General features: G+C 36.0%; 1 protein-coding gene across 1 annotated transcript; it reads left to right on the top strand.

The window, feature by feature from the left end:
- Positions 1-503: 503 nt before the first annotated feature.
- LOC142234068 (ninjurin-A-like) lies at positions 504-27,155 on the top strand. Its single transcript, XM_075305151.1, has 5 exons — positions 504-591; positions 10,909-10,948; positions 19,239-19,319; positions 24,113-24,360; positions 26,898-27,155. Exons 1-5 carry the CDS (start codon positions 538-540, stop codon positions 27,060-27,062), a joined length of 588 nt encoding a protein of 195 aa, XP_075161266.1. The 5' UTR covers positions 504-537; the 3' UTR covers positions 27,063-27,155.

Genomic DNA, 27,155 nt, shown 5'->3' with positions numbered 1-27,155 from the left:
TCCGATCCATCTGAAATTTGGTACATGGTTTCAGCATATGATCTCTAACAACCATGCAAAAATTGGTCCACATCGGTCCATAATTATATATAGCCCCCATATAAACTGATCCCCCGATTTGGCTTGCGGAGCCTCTAAGAGAAATTTGGTACATGGTGTAAGTATATGGTCTCTAACAACTATGCAAAAATTGGTCCACATCGGTTAATAATTCAATGATTTAAATCGCTATGTTCATCGTAATTAAAGGAATAGGAAAATCAATTAGGTAATATGGGGAAAAATTTAAAAATTTGAAGCAGAACAAAAAGTGAAGCAGATTTTTGGAAGAAGGAGTGACGAAGTAAATTTTGTGAAAATGAAGCAAAATACTTCGATTGAAGTAGTAGCGGCAGCACTGCTGCATATCAGCCACACTTAATACGAAAATATTATTTGCGGTTGTGAAAACTAAACGATGATATTGTCATGCCAGTTTTTACAGAATTGAATTCATAAGTCAGTGACTATCGATCGATATAGCACGTAATATTGGAAATGGAATTGAGTGTTTCTACTGGTTTGGGTCGTAAAAAGGAAGCTATCCAAGAGGTATGTATGTGTGTGCAATTTTTATACCCTTCACCACTACTGTGGTACATGGTATAATATGTTTGTGCATTTGTATGTAACGCCAAGAAGGAGTAATCATAGACCAACCTTATAGTATACGGATCGGCTTAGAATTAACTTCTGAGTCGATTTAGCGATGTCTGTCTGTCTGTTGATGTATTTTTGTGTGCAAAGTACAGCTCGCAGTTTTAGTCCGATTGTCCTAAAATTTGGTATAGGGTCCTGTTTCGGCTCAAAGACGATCCCTATTGATTTTGGAGAAAAACGCTTCAGATTTAGATATGGCTGCCATATATATTTTTCACCGATCTGGTCATAATTGGCGTGTATATCAACCGATCTTCTTCTAATTCCGTACATCCGAATATTTTTTGAGTCTCGAAAAACTTGCAAAATATCAGCCATCGGTTCAGATTTAGATATAGCTCCCATATATATGTTTTTCTGATTTCGACAAAAATGGTCAAAATACCAACATTTTCCTTGTAAAATCGCCACTGCTTAGTCGAAAAGTTTTAAAAATTAGAAAAATTAGAGGGTAGAATTGACATTCTACCAATGCTTGATAAATTTGATTGAAATCGGTTCAAATTTAGATATAGCTCCCATATATATATCTTTCGTCCGATTTGAACTTATATGGCCACAAAAGCCAGAGTTTTGCCGTGATTTGCTTCAAATTTTGCACAAGAGGTACGTTTAATAGTATAGTTAAGTGTGTCAAAGTTTGTTAAAATCGGTTCAGATTTAGATATAGCTCACATATATATCTTTCGCCCGATTTGGACTTATATGGTCTCAAAAGCCAGAGTTTTGCCCTGACTTACTTCAAATTTTGCACAAGCGGTACTTTTAACGATACTATTGTATGTGCCAAATATGGTCAAAATCGATTCAGATTTAGATATAGCTCCCATATATATCTTTCGTCCGATTTGAACTTATATGGCCTCAAAATCCAGGGTTTTGCCGTGATTTGCTTCAAATTTCGCATAAGGAGTACGTTTAGTAGTATCGGTAATTGTGCCAAATTTGGTTGAAATCGGTTCAGATTTGGATATGGCTCCCATATATATCTTCCGTCCGATTTGCACTCATATGACCAGCGGGGCCAAAGTTATACTCCCATTTATGTGAAATTTCGCATAGATAGCAGAATTATTATTCTAACTATACATGTCAAATTTAGTCAAAATCGGTTCAGATTATATACGTACACCAGAGTTGGGGAAATATGGTAGACTGTTACACATTTTAGACCCAATTTCAATGGAAGTTTCCTCCAATTAACTGGATAGCGTTAGCCGATTTTTTAATTTTTAATTCTAGATTCTAGAATTTTAATTCTAGAGATTTTGTAGAAGTAAAAAAATTGTCTCCTTTATATAGCTTCCAGCAAATGTGAAGTAGTTGAGATGGTAACACAAAGTTTGGCCTACATAGGGGTAAAGGCTATAATATAGTCGGCCCCGCCCGACTTTAGACTTTACTTACTTGTTTTTTACTAAAATTGTGTTCCACCCTAGTGCATTAGCCAACTTAAATTTTGAGTCTATAGATTTTGTAAAAGTCTATCAAATTCTGTCCAAATCGAGTGATATTTAAATGTATGTATTTGGGACAAACCTTTATATATAGCCCCCAAGGAGCCACCGTGGTGCAATGGTTAGCATGCCCGCCTTGCATACACAAGGTCGTGGGTTCGATTCCTGCTACGACCGAACACCAAAAAGTTTTTCAGCGGTGGATTATCCCACCTCAGTAATGCTGGTGACATTTCTGAGGGTTTCAAAGCTTCTCTAAGTGGTTTCACTGGAATGTGGAACGCCGTTCGGACTCGGCTATAAAAAGGAGGTCCCTTGTCATTGAGCTTAACATGGAATCGGACAGCACTCAGTGATAAGAGAGAAGTTCACCACTGTGGTATCACAATGGACTGAATAGTCTAAGTGAGCCTGATACATCGGGCTGCCACATAACCTAACCTAACCTATATAGCCCCCAACACATTTGGCGGATGTGATATGGTATCGAAAATTTAGATCTACAAAGTGGTGCAGGGTATAATATAGTCGGCCCCGCCCGACTTTAGACTTTCCTTACTTGTTTATTTTCTTTTACTATTTTCCAACAAAGCCCTTAGGTATTATGACAAATATGGATTTTTAGAAACATCCAGGAAATATTATAAGTAAGACTAACCCTGAGATCGACAGAAGCTCTTTAAAATCTTCACTAGTAATTGTAATCAGAATTTTCGACTTTTTCCAAATTGGCAAAAGTTTGTATTTGACTTTCCGATTTAAGTGTTTGAAAATTTGTCTTTCGACTTTAAGAAAAAAAACAAACAAGTATATACAGTAGTATGTTCGGCCGGGCCGAATCTTAAATACCCATCACCATGAATCAAATATAATAGTTTACTTTGAAAACTCATCGTCGTAGCGGGTTACTTGATAATATATAGCATTTTTACGGGTTTGATGACAAATCTTATCCCAAGCAAATCAGTTCAACCAGTACGCTTCCCGAAGAAAAAAATTAAAGATTCCACCTATGAAGACCAGCTCATATTCTGGATTTATGAGAACCAATTTTGTTTGAGTTTTAGAGAAATCATAAGCATGTCGTGTATATGATGAAATAACGCCTTGATTTGAAGTCCTAGAAATAAATTCGGGAGTTAGATCTATATGGGGCCTATACCAAAACAATACTCACCACCTCTTAATGTTCCTCAAATACCTCTAGAATTCCACTTTCAGACGAATTGGTGAAAACTACGAATTCTAGAAGCCGAACAAGTAAAATCGAGAGATCAGTCTATATAGGGGCTATACCAAAACACCATGGTGCAATGGTTAGCATGCCCGCCTTGCATACACAAGGTCGTGGGTTCGATTCCTGCTACGACCATAAGAGTAGTAAGGCCTCTGGGGGGAGGGCTTAGCCCCCTCCAAAAAAAAATTAGCCACCCCCCCTTGAATGTGAAAACCTATATATGAATTTCCATTATATATTGTTACTGTAGTATAGATAGGGGGGCTATAGCCCCCCTGGTTAAAAATGTCTAGATACGGCAATGGCTACGACCGAACACAAAAAAGTTTTTCAACGGTGGATTATCCCACCTCCGTAATGCTGGTGCCATTTCTGAGGGTTTCAAAGCTTCTCTAAGAGGTTTCACTGCAATGTGGAACGCCGTTCGGACTCGGCTATAAAAAGGAGGTCCCTTAGCTTAACATGGATAAGTGATAAGAGAGAAGTTCACCACTGTGGTATCACAATAAACTGTATAGTCTAAGTGAGCCTGATACATCGGGCTGCCACCTAACCTAACCTAACCTAACCTAACCTATACCAAAACATGGACCGATACGGACCATTTTCGATACACTTCTTTATGGTCCTAAGATACGTCTATATTTCTAATTTCTGGCGATTTGGATAAAAACTACGGATTCTAGAAGCCCAAGAAATAAAGTCGGGAGATCGGTCTATATGGGGGCTATACCAAAATATGGACCAATAGGCACCATTTGCGACACACCTATTTGTGATCTTAAAATACCTGCAGATTTTCAATTTCAAGCAAATCGGCTAGAAATTATAGTCTCTAGATGCCCAAGAAGTAAAACCGAGAGATCGGTCTATATGGGGGTTATATCAAAAAATGGACCGATACACCTCAGTTTTGGCACACATATTTCGGGTCCCAAAATACCTCTAGATTTCCAATTTCAGGCAAATCGGATAGTAAATACAGTTTCTAGAAGCCCACGAAGCAAAATCGGGAGAACGGTCTATATATGGGGGCTATACCAAAACATGGACCGATACGAATCATTTTCGACACACCTCTTTAAGGTCGCCAAATACCTCTAAATTTCCAATTTCAGGCAAATCGGATAGTAAATACAGTTTCTAGAAGCCCAAGAAGCAAAATCGGGAGATCGGTCTATATGGGGGCTATACCAAAACATAGTCCGATACGGACCATTTTCGACACACCTCTTTATGGTCCTAAAATACCCCTAGATTTTCAATTTGAGGAAAATCGGATAGAAAATACAGTTTCTAGACGCCCAAGAACCAAATCGGGAGATCGGTCTATGTTCTTGGTATAGCACCCATGGCTATACCAAAACATGGACCAATACGGACCATTTTCGACACACCTCTTTAAGGTCCCCAAATACCTCTAAATTTCCAATTTCATGCAAATCGGATATTAAATACAATTTCTAGAAGCCCAAGAAGCAAAATCGGGAGAACGGTCTATATATGGGGGCTATACCAAAACATGAACCGATACGGACCATTTTCGACACACCTCTTTAAGGTCCCCAAATATCTCTAAATTTCCAATTTCAGGCAAATCGGATAGTAAATACAGTTTCTAGAAGCCCAAGAAGCAAAATCGGGAGAACGGTCTATATATGGGGGCTATACCAAAACATGAACCGATACGGACCATTTTCGACACACCTCTTTAAGGTCCCCAAATATCTCTAAATTTCCAATTTCAGGCAAATCGGATAGTAAATACAGTTTCTAGAAGCCCAAGAAGCAAAATCGGGAGATCGGTCTATATGGGGGCTATACCAAAACATAGTCCGATGGACACCATTTTCGGCACACCTCTTTATGGTCCTCAAGTACCTCTATTAAGATTTTCAATTTCAGGCTAATTGGACAAAAACTACGTTTTTTATAAGCCCAAGATCCCAAATCGAGAAATCGATATATATGGGGACTATATCAAAACTTGAACCGATATAGTCCATCTTCGAACTTGATCTGTCTGCACGCAGAGAAGGAATATGATCACCTCAAACATGTTTCAAGAGCAAAATGTTATTTTTGTATGCTGACCATGTAACATGTTTGTCACTAAAATGTTATTTTCCCGTCAAATATAACCTGCTGGCCGAAATCAGATACATGATTTCCGAGGAAATAACATGGTTGCGAAAACCATGTTACATGGTCACCACCCAAAAATAACATTTTGCTCTTAAAACATGTTTGAGGTGATCATATTCCTTCTCTGGGTGTGCAACCAAAAAACGAATCTGTGCCAAATTTCAGGACGATAGCGCAATTATTGAAGGCTGTAGCGTGATTACAACAGACAGACAGACGGACATGCTTATATCGTCTTAGAATTTCTCCCTGATCAAGAATATGTACTCTATATAGTCGGAAGTCGATATTTCGATGTGTTACATACGGAATGACAAACTTATTATACCCCCATCACCCATCACCATGGGTATAAAAACAATTTAAAAACGTTTAACAATTATTAAAATGTGCACTTTTAAAACTACTGAAATTTAGAATTTGCCACACACACACACAAAAGTCCGTAGCTTAACTACAAGTGCTAGATTTAACATATTTTTATTTCAAAAATAAACATTAATTTGTAGTTAAATTTTGTTATTTTTTCGAAAATTTCCAAACCCCAAAGGAATTTTTTTATCCCAAGTATGTCTCAAAAATCTATGAACTAAACGTGGGTATAAAGTTAAATGATCGTAACTAAAGTAGAAGAAAATTTCCGTAAGAACTCCCAAAATAATAGTATGAATGAACTACACACAAAAAAAATGTATTCTTCAATCACCAAATGAATTGATCCAATTAATGTTTAATTGAAATGTCTTCAGTCACAGAAATGATAGTATCAATTAAAAAATCAATTGAAAGTCAATTAAAACAAGTATATACGGCCGTAAGTTCGGCCAGGCCGAATCTTATGTACCCTCCACCATGGATTGCGTAGAAAATTCTACGAAAGACTGTCATCCACAAATTTCAACTCAGATGGTTGTTAAATATCATATACTACCACCACGTACCAAATTTCAACCAGATCGGATGAATTTTGCTTCTCCAAAAGGCACCGGAGGTCAAATCTGGAGATCGGTTTATATGGGAGCTATATATTATTATGGACTTATAGGAACCAATTCCTGCATGGTTGCTGGATACCCTATACTAACATCACTTACCAAATTTTAACCGAATGGGAAGAATTTTGCTCTTCCAAGGTGCTCCGGAGGTCAAATCTGGGGATCGGTTTATATGGGGCCTATGTATAATTATGGGCCGATATCGACCAATTTTTGCATGGGTGTTTGAGGCCATATATTAATATCACGTAGCAAATTTCAACTGAATCAGATAAATTTTGGTCTTCCAAGAGGCTCCGGAGGTCAAATCTGGTGATCGGTTTATATGGGGGCTATATATAATTATGGACCGATATGGACCAATTTTTGCATGATTGTTAGAGACCATATACTAACACCATGTACCACATTTCAGCCGGATCGGATGATATTTGCTTCTCTTAGAGGCTCCGCAAGCCAAATGGGGGGATCGGTTTATATGGGAGCTATATATAATTATGGACCGATGTGAACCAATTCTTGCATGGTTGTTAGAGACCATATACTAACACCATATACCAAATTTCAGCCGGATCGGATGAAAATTGTTTATCTTAGAGGCTCTGCAATCCAAATCGGGGGATCGGTTTATATGGGGGCTATATATAATTATGGACCGATGTGGACCAATTTTTGCATGGTTGTTAGAAACCATATACTAACACCATGTACCAAATTTCAGCCGGATCGGATGAAATTTGCTTCTCTTAGAGGCCTCGCAAGCCAAATTTGGGGGTCCGTTTATATGGGGGCTATACGTAAAAGTGGACCGATACGGCCCATTTGCAATACCATTCGACCTACATCAATAGCAACTACTTGTGCCAAGTTTCAAGTCGATTGCTTGTTTCGTTCGGAAGTTAGCGTGATTTCAACAGACGGACGGACGGACGGACATGCTCAGATCGACCCAGAATTTCACCACGACCCAGAATATATATACTTTATGGGGTCTTAGAGCAATATTTCGATGTGTTACAAACGGAATGACAAAGTTAATATACCCCCCATCCTATGGTGGAGGGTATAAAAATAGTTGATCCAATTAAAAACCAAGTGAGTAAAGTAGAAAGTCGGGCGGGCCGACTATATCATGCCCTAAACCACCCCTACTGAGTTCGTGAACATTGTTTGTGGGGTATGAGTGGTATAGGATTGGGAGATAACCCGCATTTCCATAGTTATGGGAGTTTTATCACAATCTGAACAGAAATGTTTGATATTAGGAGCTATAGTTGATTCTAAACCTACAGAGTTTGTATGCCACTAATATTGCTTCCATTATTAAACAAGTGAGTAAAGTTGAAAGTCGGGCGGGGCCGACTATATCATACCCTAAACCACCCCTATTGAATTAGTAAACATAACCATTTGTGGGGTATTATTGTTATAGGTTTGGACTATAAACGACATTTCCATATTTAAGAACATTAAGGGGTACATGTCCATGGGAGTTGTATCACAATCTGAACAAAAATGTCTGATATTAGGAGATATACTTGGTTCTGAACCTACAGAGTTAGTATGCCACTAATTTTGAGTCCATTATTAAAAAAAGAGGAAATCGCTAAATTAGTGTGGTTAATAAATCAAAATTTTTTTAAACTTGGGGAATATATATGTATGTAGGAGCTACATGTAAGTCTAACTATGATCGGCTAATACTTCAATATTAGAAATTTGAGTAACATTAGTTAATAAATAAGCGTCTTATGGCCAAAATTTGGGAAAATCTAGCGATGCACATATAAAGGGTGATACGGTCAAAATTTGGTCAATAAAAACTTGACGTATTTCTTTCAATTTTGCATTTAAATAATCTGAACACCCCTCATTTTGAAGGTGTGTGTGTGTGTGTAGTATGTTGCTCCTATTTTGATTTTGGAATTCACTCTTCAGTTGTCAAAATGCCGTCCAAGCAAGAAGAGCAGCGTATCAAAATTTTGACAAAATTTTGACCGTATCACCCTTTATGGGAGCTATATCTACATCTGAACCGATTTGGCTGAAATTTTCCAGGTTAGGTAATTTTCCAGAAGGTTACCTTGTGCTAAATTAAAGTAAGATCCGGTACTAAATGACGTCGAAAATTAATAAATGATGGTCAAAATAAGGTTATTAGGGGAAATTTTTCAAAATCGGGCGCTACATATATATGGGAGGTACATCTAAATCTGAACCGATTCGGATGATGTTTTGCAGGTTTGGTTGGTACCACAGAAAGTTACTTTGTGCTAAATTTCAGTAAGATCGGTTAATAAATAAGGCTATTATGAGAACTTTTTGGAAAATCGGTCAATGCATATAAAGGGTGATTTGTTAAGAGCTTGATAACTTTTTTTTAAAAAAAAACGCATAAAATTTGCAAAATCTCATCGGTTCTTTATTTGAAACGTTAGATTGGTCCATGACATTTACTTTTTGAAGATAATTTCATTTAAATGTTGACCGCGGCTGCGTCTTAGGTGGTCCATTCGGAAAGTCCAATTTTGGGCAACTTTTTCGAACATTTCGGCCGGAATAGCCCGAATTTCTTCGGAAATGTTGTCTTCCAAAGCTGGAATAGTTGCTGGCTTATTTCTGTAGACTTTAGACTTGACGTAGCCCCACAAAAAATAGTCTAAAGGCGTCAAATCGCATGATCTTGGTGGCCAACTTACCGGTCCATTTCTTGAGATGAATTGTTCTCCGAAGTTTTCCCTCAAAATGCCAACTTTTCTAGGGCCCATTCACTGAAAATTCGACGTTGTGGCAGATCGTTCGGCTTCAGTTCTTGCACGAGCTGTATTTTATACGGTTTTACACCAAGATCTTTGCGTAAAATCTTCCATGTGGTCGAATAACACAAACCCAATTGCTGCGAACGGCGACGAATCGACATTTCACGGTCTTCAGCAACACTCTCAGAAACAGACGCAATATTCTCTTCTGTACGCACTGTACGCATTCGTGTGGTTGGTTTAATGTCCAATAAAGTAAACTGAGTGCGAAACTTGGTCACAATCGCATTAATTGTTTGCTCACTTGGTCGATTATGTAGACCATAAATCGGACGTAAAGCGCGAAACACATTTCGAACCGAACACTGATTTTGGTAATAAAATTCAATGATTTGCAAGCGTTGCTCGTTAGTAAGTCTATTCATGATGAAATGTCAAGGCATACTGAGCATCTTTCTCTTTGACACCATGTCTGAAATCCCACGTGATCTGTCAAATACTAATGCATGAAAATCCTAACCTCAAAAGAATCACCCTTTATATGGGAGCTACATCTAAATCTGAACCGATTTCCATGATTTTTGGCGCATATAGTAAGTACTATGGAATATTAGAGTAGGCCAACTTTGAGTAAGATCGGTTTATAAATAAGGGTTTTATGGCCAAATTTGGGAAAATAGGGCGATACATATATATGGGAGCTATAGCTAAATCTGAACCGATTTCGACGATTTTTTGCATATACAGTAAGTACTATATGAAATTTGGCACACTTAAAGGGTAGTCAATTGGATTACTTTGTGACAAATTTAACGCCAACTTTATTACAAAAATGTGTTCACAGACAGACTGACATGACTAGATTAACTGTGGGCAGCCTCTGACAACATACCAAAGACAACATACGTCTATCATGTCTCCTTCATGGCGTTACAAATATAAGCACTACTTTGTACTACCCTAATCTCTATAATGGTTCAGGGTATAAAAATCATTCCATTTCTAAAACAAAACTGGCAATGTCCGTCTATCACGCTACAGTCATCAATATCGGCAGGTTCGAGTTGGGCTATATCAATCCATGTTCCAATATTTCCCCCATATAATCCGATCTCTCGATTTGATTTCTTTAGGTCATGGAAGCCACAATTTTTATCCGATTTCATGAAAAGCCAGAGATATTTTAGGTCCTAATGATCTATGCTAAATTTGGTATATATCGGTCCATGTTTTGATATAGCCCACATATAGACCGATATCACGATGAGACTTCTTGAGAGCATGAAAGTCGCAATTTTCATCCGACATGTCTAGAAGTATTTTAGGCTTCAAATTTGGTATGTTCAAGTTCAAGTTTCAAATAGCCCCCAAGTAGATCGATCCCCCCGAGTGGACTCCTTGGGGGCATGGAAGCCGTAATTTTCCTTCGATGAAATTTTAAATCTAAGGGTATTTTAGGTTCATAATTTTACTATGTATGCCATATTTTTTGATATAGATTTTGATATAGATTCCATATATGAGCATCGACCGGTAAAATTGGTCGATGTTTTTGAGGTTATTTGTAGTTTATTACCTAAAATGTACATAGAATTTATTATATTTTATATTTTCAGGCTGTAATTGAGACTGAGATTCCTGAGCCGAATGCTAACGGTAAATATGGTTTTATATAACATTTAATTGTAACATCAACAACACACAAAGTAAAAACCACTTTGGATATGATCACCGAAACCAAGCTAAAGATGCACAATGGATCACAAACAAAAAACTAACTATTGCTTAAATTATTTACGATTTTTTTAGATTATTTCGAAAAGTTGATTTTGCCTTTGAAATACCTAGCAAAAACAGCGTGGCCAAAAAAGCTATGAAAATGTTATTTTTGGATCCGCGCCCATAGATGGAATATAATCACCTCGCAAATGTTTAATGAGCAAAAGGGTTTTTATACCCTCCATCATAGGATGGGGGTATATTAACTTTGTCATTCCGTTTATAACACATCGAAACTTGGCACAAGTAGTTGTTATCGATGTAGGTCGGATGGTATTGAAAATGGGCCATATCGGTCCACTTTTACGTATAGCCCCCATATAAAGGGACCCTCAGATTTAGCTTGTGGAGCCTCTAATAGAAGCATATTTCATCCGATCCGGCTGAAATTTGGTATATGGTGTTGGTATATGGTCTCTAACAACCATGCAAAAATTGGTCCACATCGTTCCATAATTATATATAGCCCCCATATAAACCGATCCCCCGATTTGGCTTGCGGAGTCTAAAAGAGAAGCAAATTTCATCCGATCCGGCGGAAATTTGGTACATGGTGTTGGTATATGGTCTCTAACAACCATGCAAAAATTGGTTCACATCGGTTCATAATTATATATAGCCCCCATATAAACCGATCCCCAGATTTGGCTTGCGGAGCCTCAAAGAGAAGAAAATTTCATCCGATCCGGCTGAAATTTGGTACATGATGTGTGTATATGGTCTCTAACAACCATGGACAAATTGGTCCATATCGGTCCTTAATTATATATAGCCCCCATATAAACCGATCCCCAGATTTGGCTTGTGGAGCCTCTAAGAGAAGCATATTTCATCCGATCCGGCTGAAATTTGGTACATGGAGTTGGTATATGGTCTCTAATAATCATGCAAAAATTGGTCCACATCGGTCCATAATTATATATAGCCCCCATATAAACCGATCCCCAGATTTGGCTTGCGGAGCCTCAAAGAGAAGTAAATTTCATCCGATCCGGCTGAAATTTGGTACATGATGTTGGTATATGGTCTCTAACAACCATGCAAAAATTGGTCCACATCGGTCCATATTTATATATAGACCCCATATAAACCGATCTCCAGATTTGGCTTGCGAAGCCTCGAAGAGGAGCAAATTGCATCCGATCCGGCTGAAATTTGGTACATGGTCTTGGTATATGGTCTCTAACAACCGTGCAAAAATTGGTCCACATCGGTCCATAATTATATATGGCGCCCATATAAACCGATCCCCACATTTGGGTTGCGGAGCCTCAAAGAGAAGCAAATTTCATCCGATCCGCCTGAAATTTGGTACATGATATTGGTATATGGTCTCTAACAACTATGCAAAAATTGGTCCACATCCGTTCATAATTATATATAGCCCGATCCCCAGATTTGGCTTGCGAAGTCTCCAAGAGAAACAAATTTCATCCAATCCGGTTGTAATTTGGAACATGGTGTTAGTATATGATCTTTAACAACCGTGCCAGAATTGGTCCATATCGGTCCATAATTATATATAGCCCCCATATAAAATATTCTCCAGATTTGACCTCCGGAGCCTCTTGGAGGAGCAAAATTCATCCGATCCGGTTCAAGTTAGGCACGTGGTGTTAGTATATGATCACACAAAAATTGGTCCATATCGGTTCATAATCATGGTTGCCACTAGAGCCAAAAATAATCTACCAAAATTTTATTTCTATAGAAAATTTTGTCAAAATTTTATTTCTAGAGAAAATTTTGTTAAAATTTTATTCGGTTCATAATAAAATTTTCATCATTGTCAAAATTTTATTTCTATAGAAAATTTTATCAAAATTTTATTTCTATAGAAAATTTTGTTCAAATTTTATTCTGTTCATAATCATGGTTGCCACTCGAGCCAAAAATAACCTACCAAGATTTTATTTCTATAGAAAATTTTGTCAAAAGTTTATTTCTATAGAAAATTTTGTGAAAATTTTATTTCTATAGAAAATTTTGTTAAAATTTTATTTCTGTAGAAAATTTTGTCAAAATTTTATGTCTACTTTGTCAAACCAAGGCCGTAGCCAGGATTTTAATTCGGGGGGGTATTCAACTTAAAAAAAAAGATTCATATAATCATGTGTAGAAAATTTTATTTATGCATAGGTATGTATACAATATTTTTATAATATTAAATTGAGCCGACGGGCTTTTTGGGCAGCAAATAAATCAATTACTTCTTCAGTCGGCACATTTATTCGGCGATGAACCGACATTAATGCCAATCCATTGATGAGTACGTAGTAACTGCAGGGATGGAAAATGCAGTACTATAGTACTTTTTTAAATACTTTTCACCCCGGTCAGTACCGTAGTACCCCCGCGAATGATTTAGTACCTTTTGTGTAGACATTTTTGAGTCGATATCAGATTTATGGTACAAAAGCTTTGACAAAATATTTTAATATTTTGAGAAAGTCTTTATCAATCTTATTTGCTAATAGTCTTTTACAAATATGGCAAAACAGGCATGTTCATGTGGGAAGAAAATCTCGATTTTGTAAAAGACATAGTAAAAAACAGGATTTTATTGAACTTCAAGAATGTTTTAGTCGAAAAAAGAATGCGATTCTATATTATCGATTTTTTATTTCGGTAGAAAATGTTGTCAAAATTTTATTTCTATATAGAATTTTTGCAAAATTTTATTTTTATAGAAAATTTTGTCAAAATTTTATTTCAATTGAAAATTTTGTACAAATCTTATTTCTATAGAAAATTTTTGCAAAATTTTATTTATATAGAAAATTTTGTCAAAATTTTATTTTCTTTAAAATTTAGTCTCTTGACAATAATTTTCCAGTGAAATGTTTGTGAAATTTAGTAAAAAGTACCTTTCCGCTCAAAAAATACCTTCTTTGTACTTTTTTAAAAATTGTATTTTCCATCCCTGAGTAACTGGTAAAGTGACCAAAATTTTTAAAAAATATGCACGTTTGGAAATATCTCTTTATTGCACTCTCCAAGTGCTTCCATCGCTGAATTAGGCAGGTTCTTTTCGCAGGTTTTGCGCCATTTCATGATGGAAGGTACATAAGCTTCGGCCTGGCCGAACTTACGGCCGTATATACTTGTTATTTTATATCGTGAACCGTTTTCAAGTTATTGTAGCGGATTTGGATTCAGCGACCTAAAATTAGTAAAAATTTGCTATAAATTTCAAATCAACACAAAACAAGTATATACGGCCGTAAGTTCGGCCAGGCCGAAGCTTATGTACCTTCCATCATGGATTGCGTAGAAACTTCATCTAAACACTGCCATCCACAATCGAATTACTTAAGTTGCGGCAACGCTTGCCGATGGCAAGGTATCTTAAAACCTCCTAACACCATCTTCTAAATTGTATGTAAGTCCATACGTGGTATATATTAAATCAAAAAAGATCGATCCAATATGTATATAATTCAGTTTGACACAAGGCCGTATTCAGGGGGGGATGAGGGGGATCAAACCCCAATTTTGCAAAAATTTTCTATAGAAATAAAATTTTGCAAAAAAAATCTGTAGAAAAAAATGTTGCAAAATTTTTTCTATAGAAATAAAATTTTGCAAAAATTTCCTATAGAAATAAAATTTGTACAAAATTTTCAATTGAAATAAATTTTTGACAAAATTTTCTATAAAAATAAAATTTTGCAAAATTCTATATAGAAATAAAATTTTGACAACATTTTCTACCGAAATAAAAAATCGATAATATAGAATCACATTCTTTTTTCGACTAAAACATTCTTGAAGTTCAATAAAATCCGGTTTTTGACTATGTCTTTTACAAAATCGAGATTTTCTTCCCACATGAACATGTTTGTTTTGCCATATTTGTAAAAGACTATTAGCAAATAAGGTTGATAAAGACTTTCTCAAAATATTAAAATATTTTGTCAAAGCTTTTGTACCATAAATCTGATATCGACTCAAAAATGTCTACACAAAAGGTACTAAATCATTCGCGGGGGTACTACGGTACTGACCGGGGTGAAAAAGTATTTAAAAAAGTACTATAGTACTGCATTTTCCATCTCTGCAGTTACTACGTACTCATCCGAACTTTCATTTTCAACAATGAAGAGATTAAAGACGTATCTTAGAAATTCGACTAGCGAGAGTAGACTCAATGGATTGGCATTAATGTCGGTTCATCGCCGAATAAATGTGCCGACTGAAGAAGTAATTGATTTATTTGCTGCCCAAAAAGCCCGTCGGCTCAATTTAATATTATAAAAATATTGTATACATACCTATGCATAAATAAAATTTTCTACACATGATTATATGAATCTTTTTTTTTTAAGTTGAATACCCCCCCCCCGAATTAAAATCCTGGCTACGGCCTTGGTTTGACAAAGTAGACATAAAATTTTGACAAAATTTTCTACAGAAATAAAATTGTAACAAAATTTTCTATAAAAATAAAATTTTCACAAAATTTTCTATAGAAATAAACTTTTGACAAAATTTTCTATAGAAATAAAATCTTGGTAGGTTATTTTTGGCTCGAGTGGCAACCATGATTATGAACAGAATAAAATTTGAACAAAATTTTCTATAGAAATAAAATTTTGATAAAATTTTCTATAGAAATAAAATTTTAACAATGATAAAAATTTTATTATGAACCGAATAAAATTTTAACAAAATTTTCTCTAGAAATAAAATTTTGACAAAATTTTCTATACACTGTTAGAAAAATATGTTTTTCATATGTTCCGATATAAACAAAATGTGTTTCGGGCACGATTTTAAACCACAATATATTTAAGTGCGAACATGTAATGTTCCTAAACTAACACTAAATGTTTGGGACATCTATGTTAATATGTTAGAATATATTATGTTTGGGGCATGAATGTTTCATAAAAATAATATGTGTGAATGTAAACATATATAAATTAACAAATTTCGAGTAAACATATATATGTTGTGATATTTTATTCAGAGAGCGACAAAAAGAGAGTATAGAGAAAGAAATAGAGGTGGAAACCGGGAGGGTTGACGAAAGATATCAACACAACAAAGCGAGAGAATGAAAAAAGAACAATTTCTGTGAAACCGCTTGTATGTTGTTTCGGAAAACTGTTTTATGATAAGGCTAAAAATTTGATATGCTTAAGTCTAAATATTATTTAATTTGAATAAAGAGAATAGACATTCGGAACCAAGAGAATAGACATTTGAAAAACAAACTGCATATGTTTTCGCCTTGAGAGCAGCATTTTATGTATGTGTGAACATGTGTTTTGTTTATCATTTTGGCATTATGGGCACAATTTTTCGTTAAAATAAATCACGGATCTTCATAAAAATAACGAAAGGGCACTATACTCTTTTTAGAGTTGGGACAGTAAAATGAAATAAGGAGGAAATAGTGAAAAATTACACAGTAAAATGTAAAAAACAAACTTTAGTCCCTCTTTATTAAAAAGTAGTCCACGAGGAGTTGACGGACACCATCAAATATAAAAGCGGGCATTAAGTTCGAGTTTTACAGCTAAAACAATTTAAAAAGTTTATTTTCTTTAAAATGAATTATTAAAGAAAAATAAAAGGAATTTTAGAGCGATGGTGTTAAATGCTAGTAAAAAAATGTTCACTCCTAAATAAATTTATGTTTATATTATAAAATTATGTATGTATGTTTATACTCGACTCCACGTTCTTCTTTTGTTAGTTTTTGATTTCCTTCCAAATTTTAAAGTTTTGTACAAAAACAGTTTTTTTTAAGTTGTTATTTTTGCAATAAAAAATAATATTTTATCCAAAAATCAGTCAATTTCGTTTATATCAAGCACTGTTACTGACTATAAATCTTTAAAAACACACATTTCGAAGTTTCATTTAAAAAAATTAATATAGTATAAATATAAATGTTTTAATTTAAAAAAAAAAAAAAAAAAAAATGTTCGGTCGGAGCAGGGATTGAACCCACGACCCTTTGTATGCAAGGCAGACATGCTAACCACTGCTCCACGTGGAAAACAAATGTATGTTTCTGTTAAATAATGTTATGTTTGCATGGGCTCGTGGGCGCTGCAAACTATGCTATATAAATGTAACTTAAAACGATAATTATCTACTGGTGACTATAACAGCTACGTAGCCCAGTGGATAGTGTGTTGGCTTACAAAGTGTATGGTCCTCGGTTCGATTCTCCGTGCAGGCGAAAGGTAAAATTTAAAAAATTTATAAAAGTGAATAATCTCTTCAACATTATTTGTATTACAGCAAAAGGTGCCAATAACTAAAAAATTTCGTGGAAGTGAAAATTACGAGTATGTTAGGGAATGAGCACAATCGTGTTTGGGAAAAATTCTTCCAAGCATATAATATTTTTGGCTCAAAATGCTTCCAAACATATAATATGTTCACATAAAACAAACATATTAATGTTTCGGCAGTATGCAATAATATATGTGCTTCCTGCAAAATATGTTTGGAACATATGTTAAAGAAGCGATTTTTTTTGAGGGTGTAGAAATAAAATTTTGGTAGATTATTTTTGGCTCTAGTGGCAACCATGATTATGAACCGATATGGACCAATTTTTGTGTGATCATATACTAACACCACGTGCCTAACTTGAACCGGATCGGATGAATTTTGCTCCTCCAAGAGGCTCCGGAGGTCAAATCTGGAGAATGTTTTATATGGGGGCTATATATAATTATGGACCGATATAGACCAATTCTGGCATGGTTGTTAAAGATCATATACTAACACCATGTTCCAAATTACAACCGGATTGGATGAAATTTGCTTCTCTTGGAGACTTCGCAAGCCAAATCTGGGGATCGGGTAAAATGGGGGCTATATATAATTATGAACGGATGTGGACCAATTTTTGCATAGTTGTTAGAGACCATATACCAATATCATGTACCAAATTTCAGGCGGATCGGATGAAATTTGCTTCTCTTTGAGGCTCCGCAACCCAAATGTGGGGATCGTTTTATATGGGCGCCATATATAATTATGGACCGATGTGGACCAATTTTTGCACGGTTGTTAGAGACCATATACCAACACCATGTACCAAATTTCAGCCGGATCGGATGAAATATGCTTCTCTTAGAGGCTCCACAAGCCAAATCTGGGGATCGGTTTATATGGGGGCTATATATAATTAAGGACCGATATGGACCAATTTGTCCATGGTTGTTAGAGACCATATACACACATCATGTTCCAAATTTCAGCCGGATCGGATGAAATTTTCTTCTCTTTGAGGCTCCGCAAGCCAAATCTGGGTATCGGTTTATATGGGGGCTATATATAATTAAGGACCGATGTGAACCAATTTTTGCATGGTTGTTAGAGACCATATACCAACACCATGTACCAAATTTCCGCCGGATCGGATGAAATTTGCTTCTCTTTTAGACTCCGCAAGCCAAATCGGGGGATCGGTTTATATGGGGGCTATATATAATTATGGACCGATGTGGACCAATTTTTGCATGGTTGTTAGAGACCATATACCAACAGCATATACCAAATTTCAGCCGGATCGGATGAAATTTGCTTCTCTTTTAGACTCCGCAAGCCAAATCGGGGGATCGGTTTATATGGGGGCTATATATAATTATGGACCGATGTGGACCAATTTTTGCATGGTTGTTAGAGACCATATACCAACAGCATATACCAAATTTCAGATCGGATGAAATCTGCTTCTATTAGAGGCTCCACAAGCTAAATCTGAGGGTCCCTTTATATGGGGGCTATACGTAAAAGTGGACCGATATGGCCCATTTTCAATACCATCCGACCTACATCGATAACAACTACTTGTGCCAAGTTTCAAGTTGATAGCTTGTTTCGTTCGGAAGTTAGTGTGATTTCAACAGACGGACGGACGGACGGACGGACATGCTTAGATCGACTCAGAATTTCACCACGACCCAGAATATATATACTTTATGGGGTCTCAGAGCGATATTTCGATGTGTTATAAACGGAATGACAAAGTTAATATACCCCCATCCTATGATGGAGGGTATAAAAAGTGCACTTTTTTCCCTTGTGCTATCATCCATTGAATTCTTTACTGATCATATCCAAACATGTTTTTGTCATTGTATGTACTTGCAGAACTCGTATCAATAGCCGTCTAATTCAAACTCTCTATTTTCAGACCTTCTTGTTTCACCGCCACCCACACAAAGAAGGGAATCTGATCCCTCTCCCACGAGATGTTGTTTTTTCTCAGCTAATGGTGCGTTTAATTCAAAATAAACAAAAACTCAGGGATATATAAGGTTTTGTAAGACTGCGTATTAGAGGTGTGCACGTGAGTAATATTTTACTCACGCTCACGCACACTCACGACTGAAAAATCATACTCACGCACACTCACGCACGAACTTTTTTGGTAGGACTCACGCTCACGCACACTCACGAAAAGAAAATTTGTACTCACGCACACTCACGCACGAAAACGTCGAAAAATACCGTGACTCACGAAAAATATCGTGACTCACGAAAAATATCGTGATTCACGAAAAATATCGTGACTCACGAATAATTTTATGATTAATTTACCTTACCGAAGTGTCTGAAAACATGAGCATTATTAAAATCGAGAGTGTTATTAAACTCTTAACATCCCAGGTGTCACTAAAATTGTTATTGAATTTAACTCTTAAGCGTTTTATGTTGTTGAGCAGAAATATTTTCGTGAGTGTAATTCGTTACTCACGCACACTCACGAAGATATTATTTTCGTGACTCACGCTCACGCACGACATGTTGGTTTGTTAATCACGCTCACGCACACTCACGCTGTTGTCATGAGCGTGACTCACGACTCACGCACGAATCACGAAAATTTTCGTGAGTCACGACAATTTCGTGTCACGTGCACATCTCTACTGCGTATGAATAATAAACAACACCTGTAGCAGAAAAGGTTTCGAATTTTGTAATTATAACTGAACTAGAGGTGTGCGCGTGACACGAAATTTTCGTGACACGCGTGATTCACGCGTGATTCACGCGTGATTCACGCGTGAATCACGTGAGTCGTGAACAAAATTTGAAGGAACACTCGTGAATGTGCGTGAATGGGACTAAAATGAATGAAAACGTGCGTGAGAAATAAAATCGGTTCGTGAGTGTGCGTGAATAAAATGTCTGCAAAATCACGCTCACGTGAAAAAATCAATCGTATGTAAATTGAAATTAATTTAGCTCTCGAACTATATTCTATTTTTGAATTTTGTTACCTTTGCTGATTTCCGTTTGGAAAATGTCGTGAGACATGCGTGAGTGTGAGTCTTTAAAAGTAGTTCCTGTGTGAGCGTGCGTGAGTACTTGTTTTCATTTCGTGAATGTGCGTGAGTGGGATTGGCTACCACACGTATCGTGCGTAAGCGTGCGTGAATAAACATTTTGCTTCGTGGATGTGAGTGAAATTTCAGTCACGCACACACCTCTAAACGGAACCAACGAAACAATTTCATAAATACAATGAAACTTTTTGATAATGTAATTATTTTTCGATTAACCCACTAATGTCCAATCCCGTCATTAGATAGTCTCCATTCAAACGGGAAGCTTTTAGTTAAACACGCTGCAACGACATGTTTTATTTGAATACTGAGTTAGCTCTGGGGGCCAGGGTCGTTACGGAAAATGTATCCAAAAGAATACGGGTAACGCATTGTACGTCTTTAGGGCAACCAAAACGGCAACAAGGGGTTGGCGGCATTGTTGTGGTGAGTGACTGCGGTTAGCAGTGGTGTTTACGTGGACGAATTAAGTTCCTTTTCGCTCTAGGGCGCGTATTTAAGGAGATATGGCCAAAAAAGGTTTTTCATATAAAAATTTGGATTTTTTTGCAGATTTTCATCGAAATTTTTATATTTTTGGGAGGTGGTCGTGAGCTAACCTGCTTTTGGCTCTAGGACGCTTATTTAAGGAGGTATGGCCAAAATAAGGTTTTCATAAAAATTTTGGATTTTTTTAGGCGGTGGTCACGGATTAAGATCGTTTTGTCTTAGGACGTATATTTAATGAGATATGGCCAAAATAATTTGTTCATATAAAAATTTGGATTTTTTAAAGATTTCTATTGAAATTTTAAGTTTTTTGGGGGTGGTCACGAATTACCCAATTATTCGCTCTAGGACGCATATGGCCAAAATATTTTCTTTTTTGTTTTATATAAAAATTTTGATTCTTGGAGGATTTTCTTCCTTGGGGACGCATATTTAAGATATGGCCAAAAAAAAGTTTTCCTATAAAATTTTGGATTTTTTGAGGATTTTCATCGAAATTTTAGTTTTTTGGGGTGGTCACGAATTAAACTGCTTTTGACTCTAGGACGCATATTTAAGGAGATATGATCAAAGTAAGTGTTTTATATAGACACTTAGATTCTTTGAGGATCTTCAATTTGTTTTTGTTTGGGGGGTGCTCACGAATTACGGTCCTTTTGGCTTTAAGACGCATATTTAAGGAGATGTGGCCACACGAAGTTTTTAATATAAAAATTTGGATTTTTAAGGATTTCCATAGAAATTTTGATTTTTTTGGGAGTGGTCACGAATCCACCTCCTTTTCGCTCTAGGACGCATATTTAAGGAGATTTGGCCAAACAAAATTTTTCATCTAAAAATTTTGATTTTTTAAGGATTTTCATCGAAATTTTAGTTTTTGCGGGTGGTCACGAATTAACTTCATTTTGGCTCTAGGACGCATATTTATGGCCAAAATAAGTTTTTTATATAAAAAACGAAGTAAGGTCCTTTTCGCTTTAGGACGCATATTTAAGGAGATATAGCAGGATTTCCTTTGGCGGTAGTGCTGGCCATAACGGCGGCAGGATTTTGTGTGGCGGCGATGCCGCTGGCGATGACAACGTGGCACAAAATACTTGTCACCGTTATTCCACCGGGCAGAGAGAAGTTGTAATACCACAACCTTGTGCCCGGGATACATAGAAGACTAAAAGTAAGGACTCTCACACTTCACTAGTACAATAGAACTACTTAGTGTCACGGCGTCAATACGCTAGGTTAGGTGGCAGCCCGATGTATTAGGCTCACTTAGACTATTCAGTCCATTGTGATACCATAGTGGTGAACTTCTCTCTTATCACTGAGTGCTGCCCGATTCCATGTTAAGCTCAATGACAAGGGACCTCCTTTTTATAGCCGAGTCCGAACGGCGTTCCACATTGCAGTGAAACCACTTAGAGAAGCTTTGAAATACTCAAAAATGTCACCAGCATTATTGAGGTGGGATAATCCACCGCTGAAAAACTTTTTGGTATTCGACCGAATCGAACCCACGACCTTGTGTATGCAAGGCGGGCATGCTAATCATTGCACCACGGAGGACCAGGAGCTACAGGAGATCTGACTCAACTGTTGTTCGCCTTTTATACCCTTCCGATTGTTGCCAATTCTCCCACTCGTATCCACTAGCAACTGATCTCTATTGGCAGTGTTGCCCACTAGAAGCTGATCTCAATGGTTGCCACTTAATAAATTCTAATTCAGATAATAATAATAAAAATCAATATAAATTCATGAACTCCAGTAAAAAGAATATGAAAATAGCAAAACAGTAATTCATGTGGGTCCAAATGCAGAACTTTCATTGGCTACATGTTAATGGAAATTTCTTTCTATGTAGTACACCGAAAGAATTTTCTTCGTAAAAAGAACGAAAAATTTCGTTAAAAGTACGAAATTTGTCATTGTTTTACAACCAAAGAAACTTTTCATTAAAAGTACGAAATATTTCGTACTTTTTACGAAGAAAAGTTCTTCCAAAATTTTCGTAGTTTGTAAGAAAAAAATTCGTACTTTTTATGAAGAATCTTCGTACTTTTTATGAAAAATATTCGTACTTTTTATGAAACAATTTCGTTCTTTTTATGAAAATGTTTCGTACTTTTTATGAAAAATTTTCGTAGTTTTTATGAAAAATGTTCGTACTTTTTATGAAAAACTTTCGTACTTTTTTCTGAAAAATGTTCGAACTTTTAGAAAAAAATTATAGTCGAAAGTGCATTTGGTTGTAGTTGCAAGTGTGAAAAATGACATCACTACTTTACATCTTAAGTTTTTGAATAATTTTTAGTTTTATTGCTTCACTTTTATTCATATCGCGCTATCACCCAAATGAGAAGTAGCATAGACTTGCATAAAAAAATAGAATAAAGGAATGCACTCAAGCACATTATAAAAGACAATTTAATGCCGCGAACGGAAATTTTACAACTTCAATGAAACTTCTTCGTTATTTCAAAGAAAATGTTTCGTACTTTTTATGAAGAAATTTTAACGCAGAATGTTTCGTAAAATATTCGTAAAAACTTCTTCACAAAATTCATGAAATGTGAAGAAAGTTTCGTTAAAAGTACGAACTTTTTACGAAGAAAAGTTAATGTAGAATGTTTCGTAGAAGTTTCGTATATTCGTAAAATGTTCTTCGTAAAATTTACGAAAATGAATGAAAATTTCGTTATTTTAATGAAGAATTCAGGGAGAATAGTTAATGAAGAATTCTTCGTAAAATTAACGAAGAGAATTCTTTCGGTGTACTCATGAAAAACTGATGTACACTCCAAGAAAATTTCAAAAAAAGTTCATTGTTTTTTGGAAATAATGTCGATGGTTCAACAATTCTAAAGGCAATTTATTATGAAATTATTATTATTATGAAACATTTTCTATTAGTACATGGTAACCGAAACCGTCCAATAATGGTAAGTCATTATTCTCAAGCATACGGTATTCTTGGGGGTACGGCGATGTTATGTAGTTCCAATCCATTACCACAACACAAGTAATTGTGAATAATTGTAATTATTTATAGTATGCAATGTCCTTTTAGTAGAAAAATCATTAAATTAACGTAACGTTTCATTGTATTTATGAAATTATTTCGTTGGCTCAATTTTAGTGACAAACTTCGTTAATAATACAAAGCTTTTTATGACTCGATCTGCTCTATGTATTATAGCAAGTAAAATGTACTATTTTCACTAAATTTCAGTGAAAGTTAGCGACGATGCCATCAAAACTCTAAAAAGTGGAAAGAAAAGGACGAAAGGAATAGATAAAGCCAAGTCGAAATCAGAGTTTCATACATATCAGCAGAAGAAAACTTTTGGTCAAGGAATGATGGACTTGGCTTTGCTAACCGCGAATGTAAATCAATTACGAGCCATACTTGATGCAGAGACAAAACATCCTTACTACATTGCTAACCTGTCATTTATTGGAATAAGCATCTTCTTTCAGGTAAGTCGTATTAATATTTGAGAATCGTCCCATAAGTACTTAGCCTCACCGTTTGTTGTTAGAAAATCTCATGTGCAAACTACTATCGTGTAGTATATTCTCATAGTCCTCTCGTGGGTCGTTCCATAAGTGCTTAGGCTACTCTACTATTTTGTAGTACAGTGAAAACTCTCAAACATTGACACTCTGAAAAGCGGACAACTTTCGTGAGACGTTTGCATTCAAATTAAACTCTCAAAATTTGACAACTCCTAAATGTGGACAAAATTTTGGTGACTGTGGATGTCAACTACTCGGAGCTTTCACTGTATATTGTCGTAAATGACTACGAGAATATACTGGACGATCACACTCGTATTTATGTTTTTTTTTTTTTTTTAACCGCGTATAGAAGTGGGAGTGTCCGCATATTATCACCCAGCGACACCAATTACGGTTTCGATACTGCCTGCAGTGACTCCTCTCCTACAAGTAAAACGTATCACTGTTTCTTGGACTATGAACTTAAAGAAGGTAACAAATGTGTCGCGGGTGTAACACAATAACACTTTTTACTCAAATAGTATCAAAAAAAGTACAAAAGTGTCAATTTCATCAACCTTGCTCAACTGGTACACGCCGAAAACCAAGGAACCGTACAATAGACTATACCCGTCTTTGCCAACTTTTCCAGAAAGCAGGTGTTCTTATATCCTAATCACATTGTGCTCTAAGATTAAAATATTTATACCCTGTGCCACACTGTGGAACAGGGTATTATAAGTTAGTGCATATGTTTGCAACACCCAGAAGGAGACGAGATAGACACATGGTGTCTTTGGCAAAAATGCTCAGGGTGGGCTCCTGAGTCGATATAGCCATGTCCGTCTGTCCGTCTGTCCGTGAACAAATTTTTGTAATCAAAGTCTAGGTCGCAGTTTTAGTCCAATCGACTTCAAATTTGCCACAAGTATGTGTTTTGGCTCAGAATAGATCCCTATTGATTTTGGAAGAAATCGGTTCAGATTTAGATATAGCTCCCATATATATATTTCGCCCGATATGGACTTATATGGCCCCAGAAGCCAGAGTATTACCATAATTTGCTTAAAATTTTGCACAAGAAGAACAATTAGTACTATAGTCAAGTGTGGCAAATTTTATTGAAATCGGTTCAGATTTAGATATAGCTCCCATATATATCTTTCGCCCGATATGGACTAATACGGTCCCAGAAGCCAGAGTTTTACCCCAATTTGGTTGAAATTTTGCACAGGGAGTAGAATTAGCATTGTAGCTATGTATGCCAAATTTGGTTGAAATCGGTTCAGATTTAGATATATCGCCGATATATAGCTTTCGCCCGATTTATACTCATATGACCACAGAGGCCAATTTTTTGCTCCGATTTAGTTGAGGTTTTGCACAGGGAGTAGAATTAGCATTGTAGCTATGCGTGCCAAATTTGGTTGAAATCGGTTCAGATTTAGATATAGCTCCCATATATATATTTCGCCCGATTTACACTCATATGACCACAGAGGCCAATTTTTTACTCCGATTTAGTTGAGGTTTTGCACAGGGAGTAGAATTAGCATTGTAGCTATGCGTGCCAAATTTGGTTGAAATCGGTTTAGATTTAGATATAGCTCCCATATATAGCTTTCGCCCGATTTACACTCATATGACCACAGAGGCCAATTTTTGGCTCCGATTTAGTTGAAATTTTGCACAGAGAGTAGAAAAAGGATTGTAGCTATGCGTGCCAAATTTGGTTGAAATCGGTTCAGATTTAGATATATCTCCCATATATAGCTTTCGCCCGATTTACACTCATATGATCGCAGAGGCCAATTTTTAACTCCGATTTAGTTGGAATTTTGCACAGGGAGTAGAAATAGTATTGTAGTTATGCGTGCCAAATTTGGTTGAAATCGGTTCAGATTTAGATATAGCTCCCATATATATGTTTTTCTGATATCGACAAAAATGGTCAAAATACCAAATTTTCCATGTAAAATCGCCACTGCTTAGTCGAAAAGTTGTAAAAATGACTCTAATTTTCCTAAACTTCTAATACATATATATCGAGCGATAAATCATAAATAAACTTTTGCGAAGTTTCCTTACAATTGCTTCAGATTTAAATGTTTCCCAAATTTAGATCTACAAAGTGGTGCAGGGTATAATATAGTCGGCCCCGCCCGACTTTAGACTTTTCTTACTTGTTTTTTACTAACATTGTGTTCCACCCTAGTGCATTAGCCGACTTAAATTTTGAGTCTATAGATTTTGTAGGAGTCTATAAAATTCTGTCCAGATCGAGTGATATTTAAATGTATGTATTTGGGACAAACCTTTATATATAGCCCCCAACACATTTGACGGATGTGATATGGTATCGAAAATTTAGATCTAAATACAAAGTGGTGCAAGGTATAATATAGTCGGCCCCGCCCGACTTTAGACTTTCCTTACTTGTTTTATCTTAATTTCTCTATAAGATTAAAACAATCATTACATATACGACATTAAATCTTTTTCTTATGTCTTTCCAGGTGATAGTTGGCATTAGTCTGATTTGTAATAGCCGTGTGAATGTTAATGAAGCGACGGATGTCTCAAAAGCATCCAGAGTTAACAACATTACTTTTGCCTGTACATTTCTGATAACAGTTGCTAATATTTTTCTCTCGGTGTTCTATGAAAACGACCATAAATAAACAAAGCAGTAAATTGAAGAAAATTTATCTTTATGTAATATTTAATTGATCTGTATAACACTGAAAAATAAAATCTACTGTCTGGACACGATA

This window comes from Haematobia irritans, chromosome 4 (genome assembly GCF_050003625.1).
Source record: "Haematobia irritans isolate KBUSLIRL chromosome 4, ASM5000362v1, whole genome shotgun sequence".
Taxonomy (NCBI): domain Eukaryota; kingdom Metazoa; phylum Arthropoda; class Insecta; order Diptera; family Muscidae; genus Haematobia; species Haematobia irritans.
Note: the sequence above shows the minus strand (reverse complement) of the source record. Positions and strands in the feature narration are given on the sequence as shown.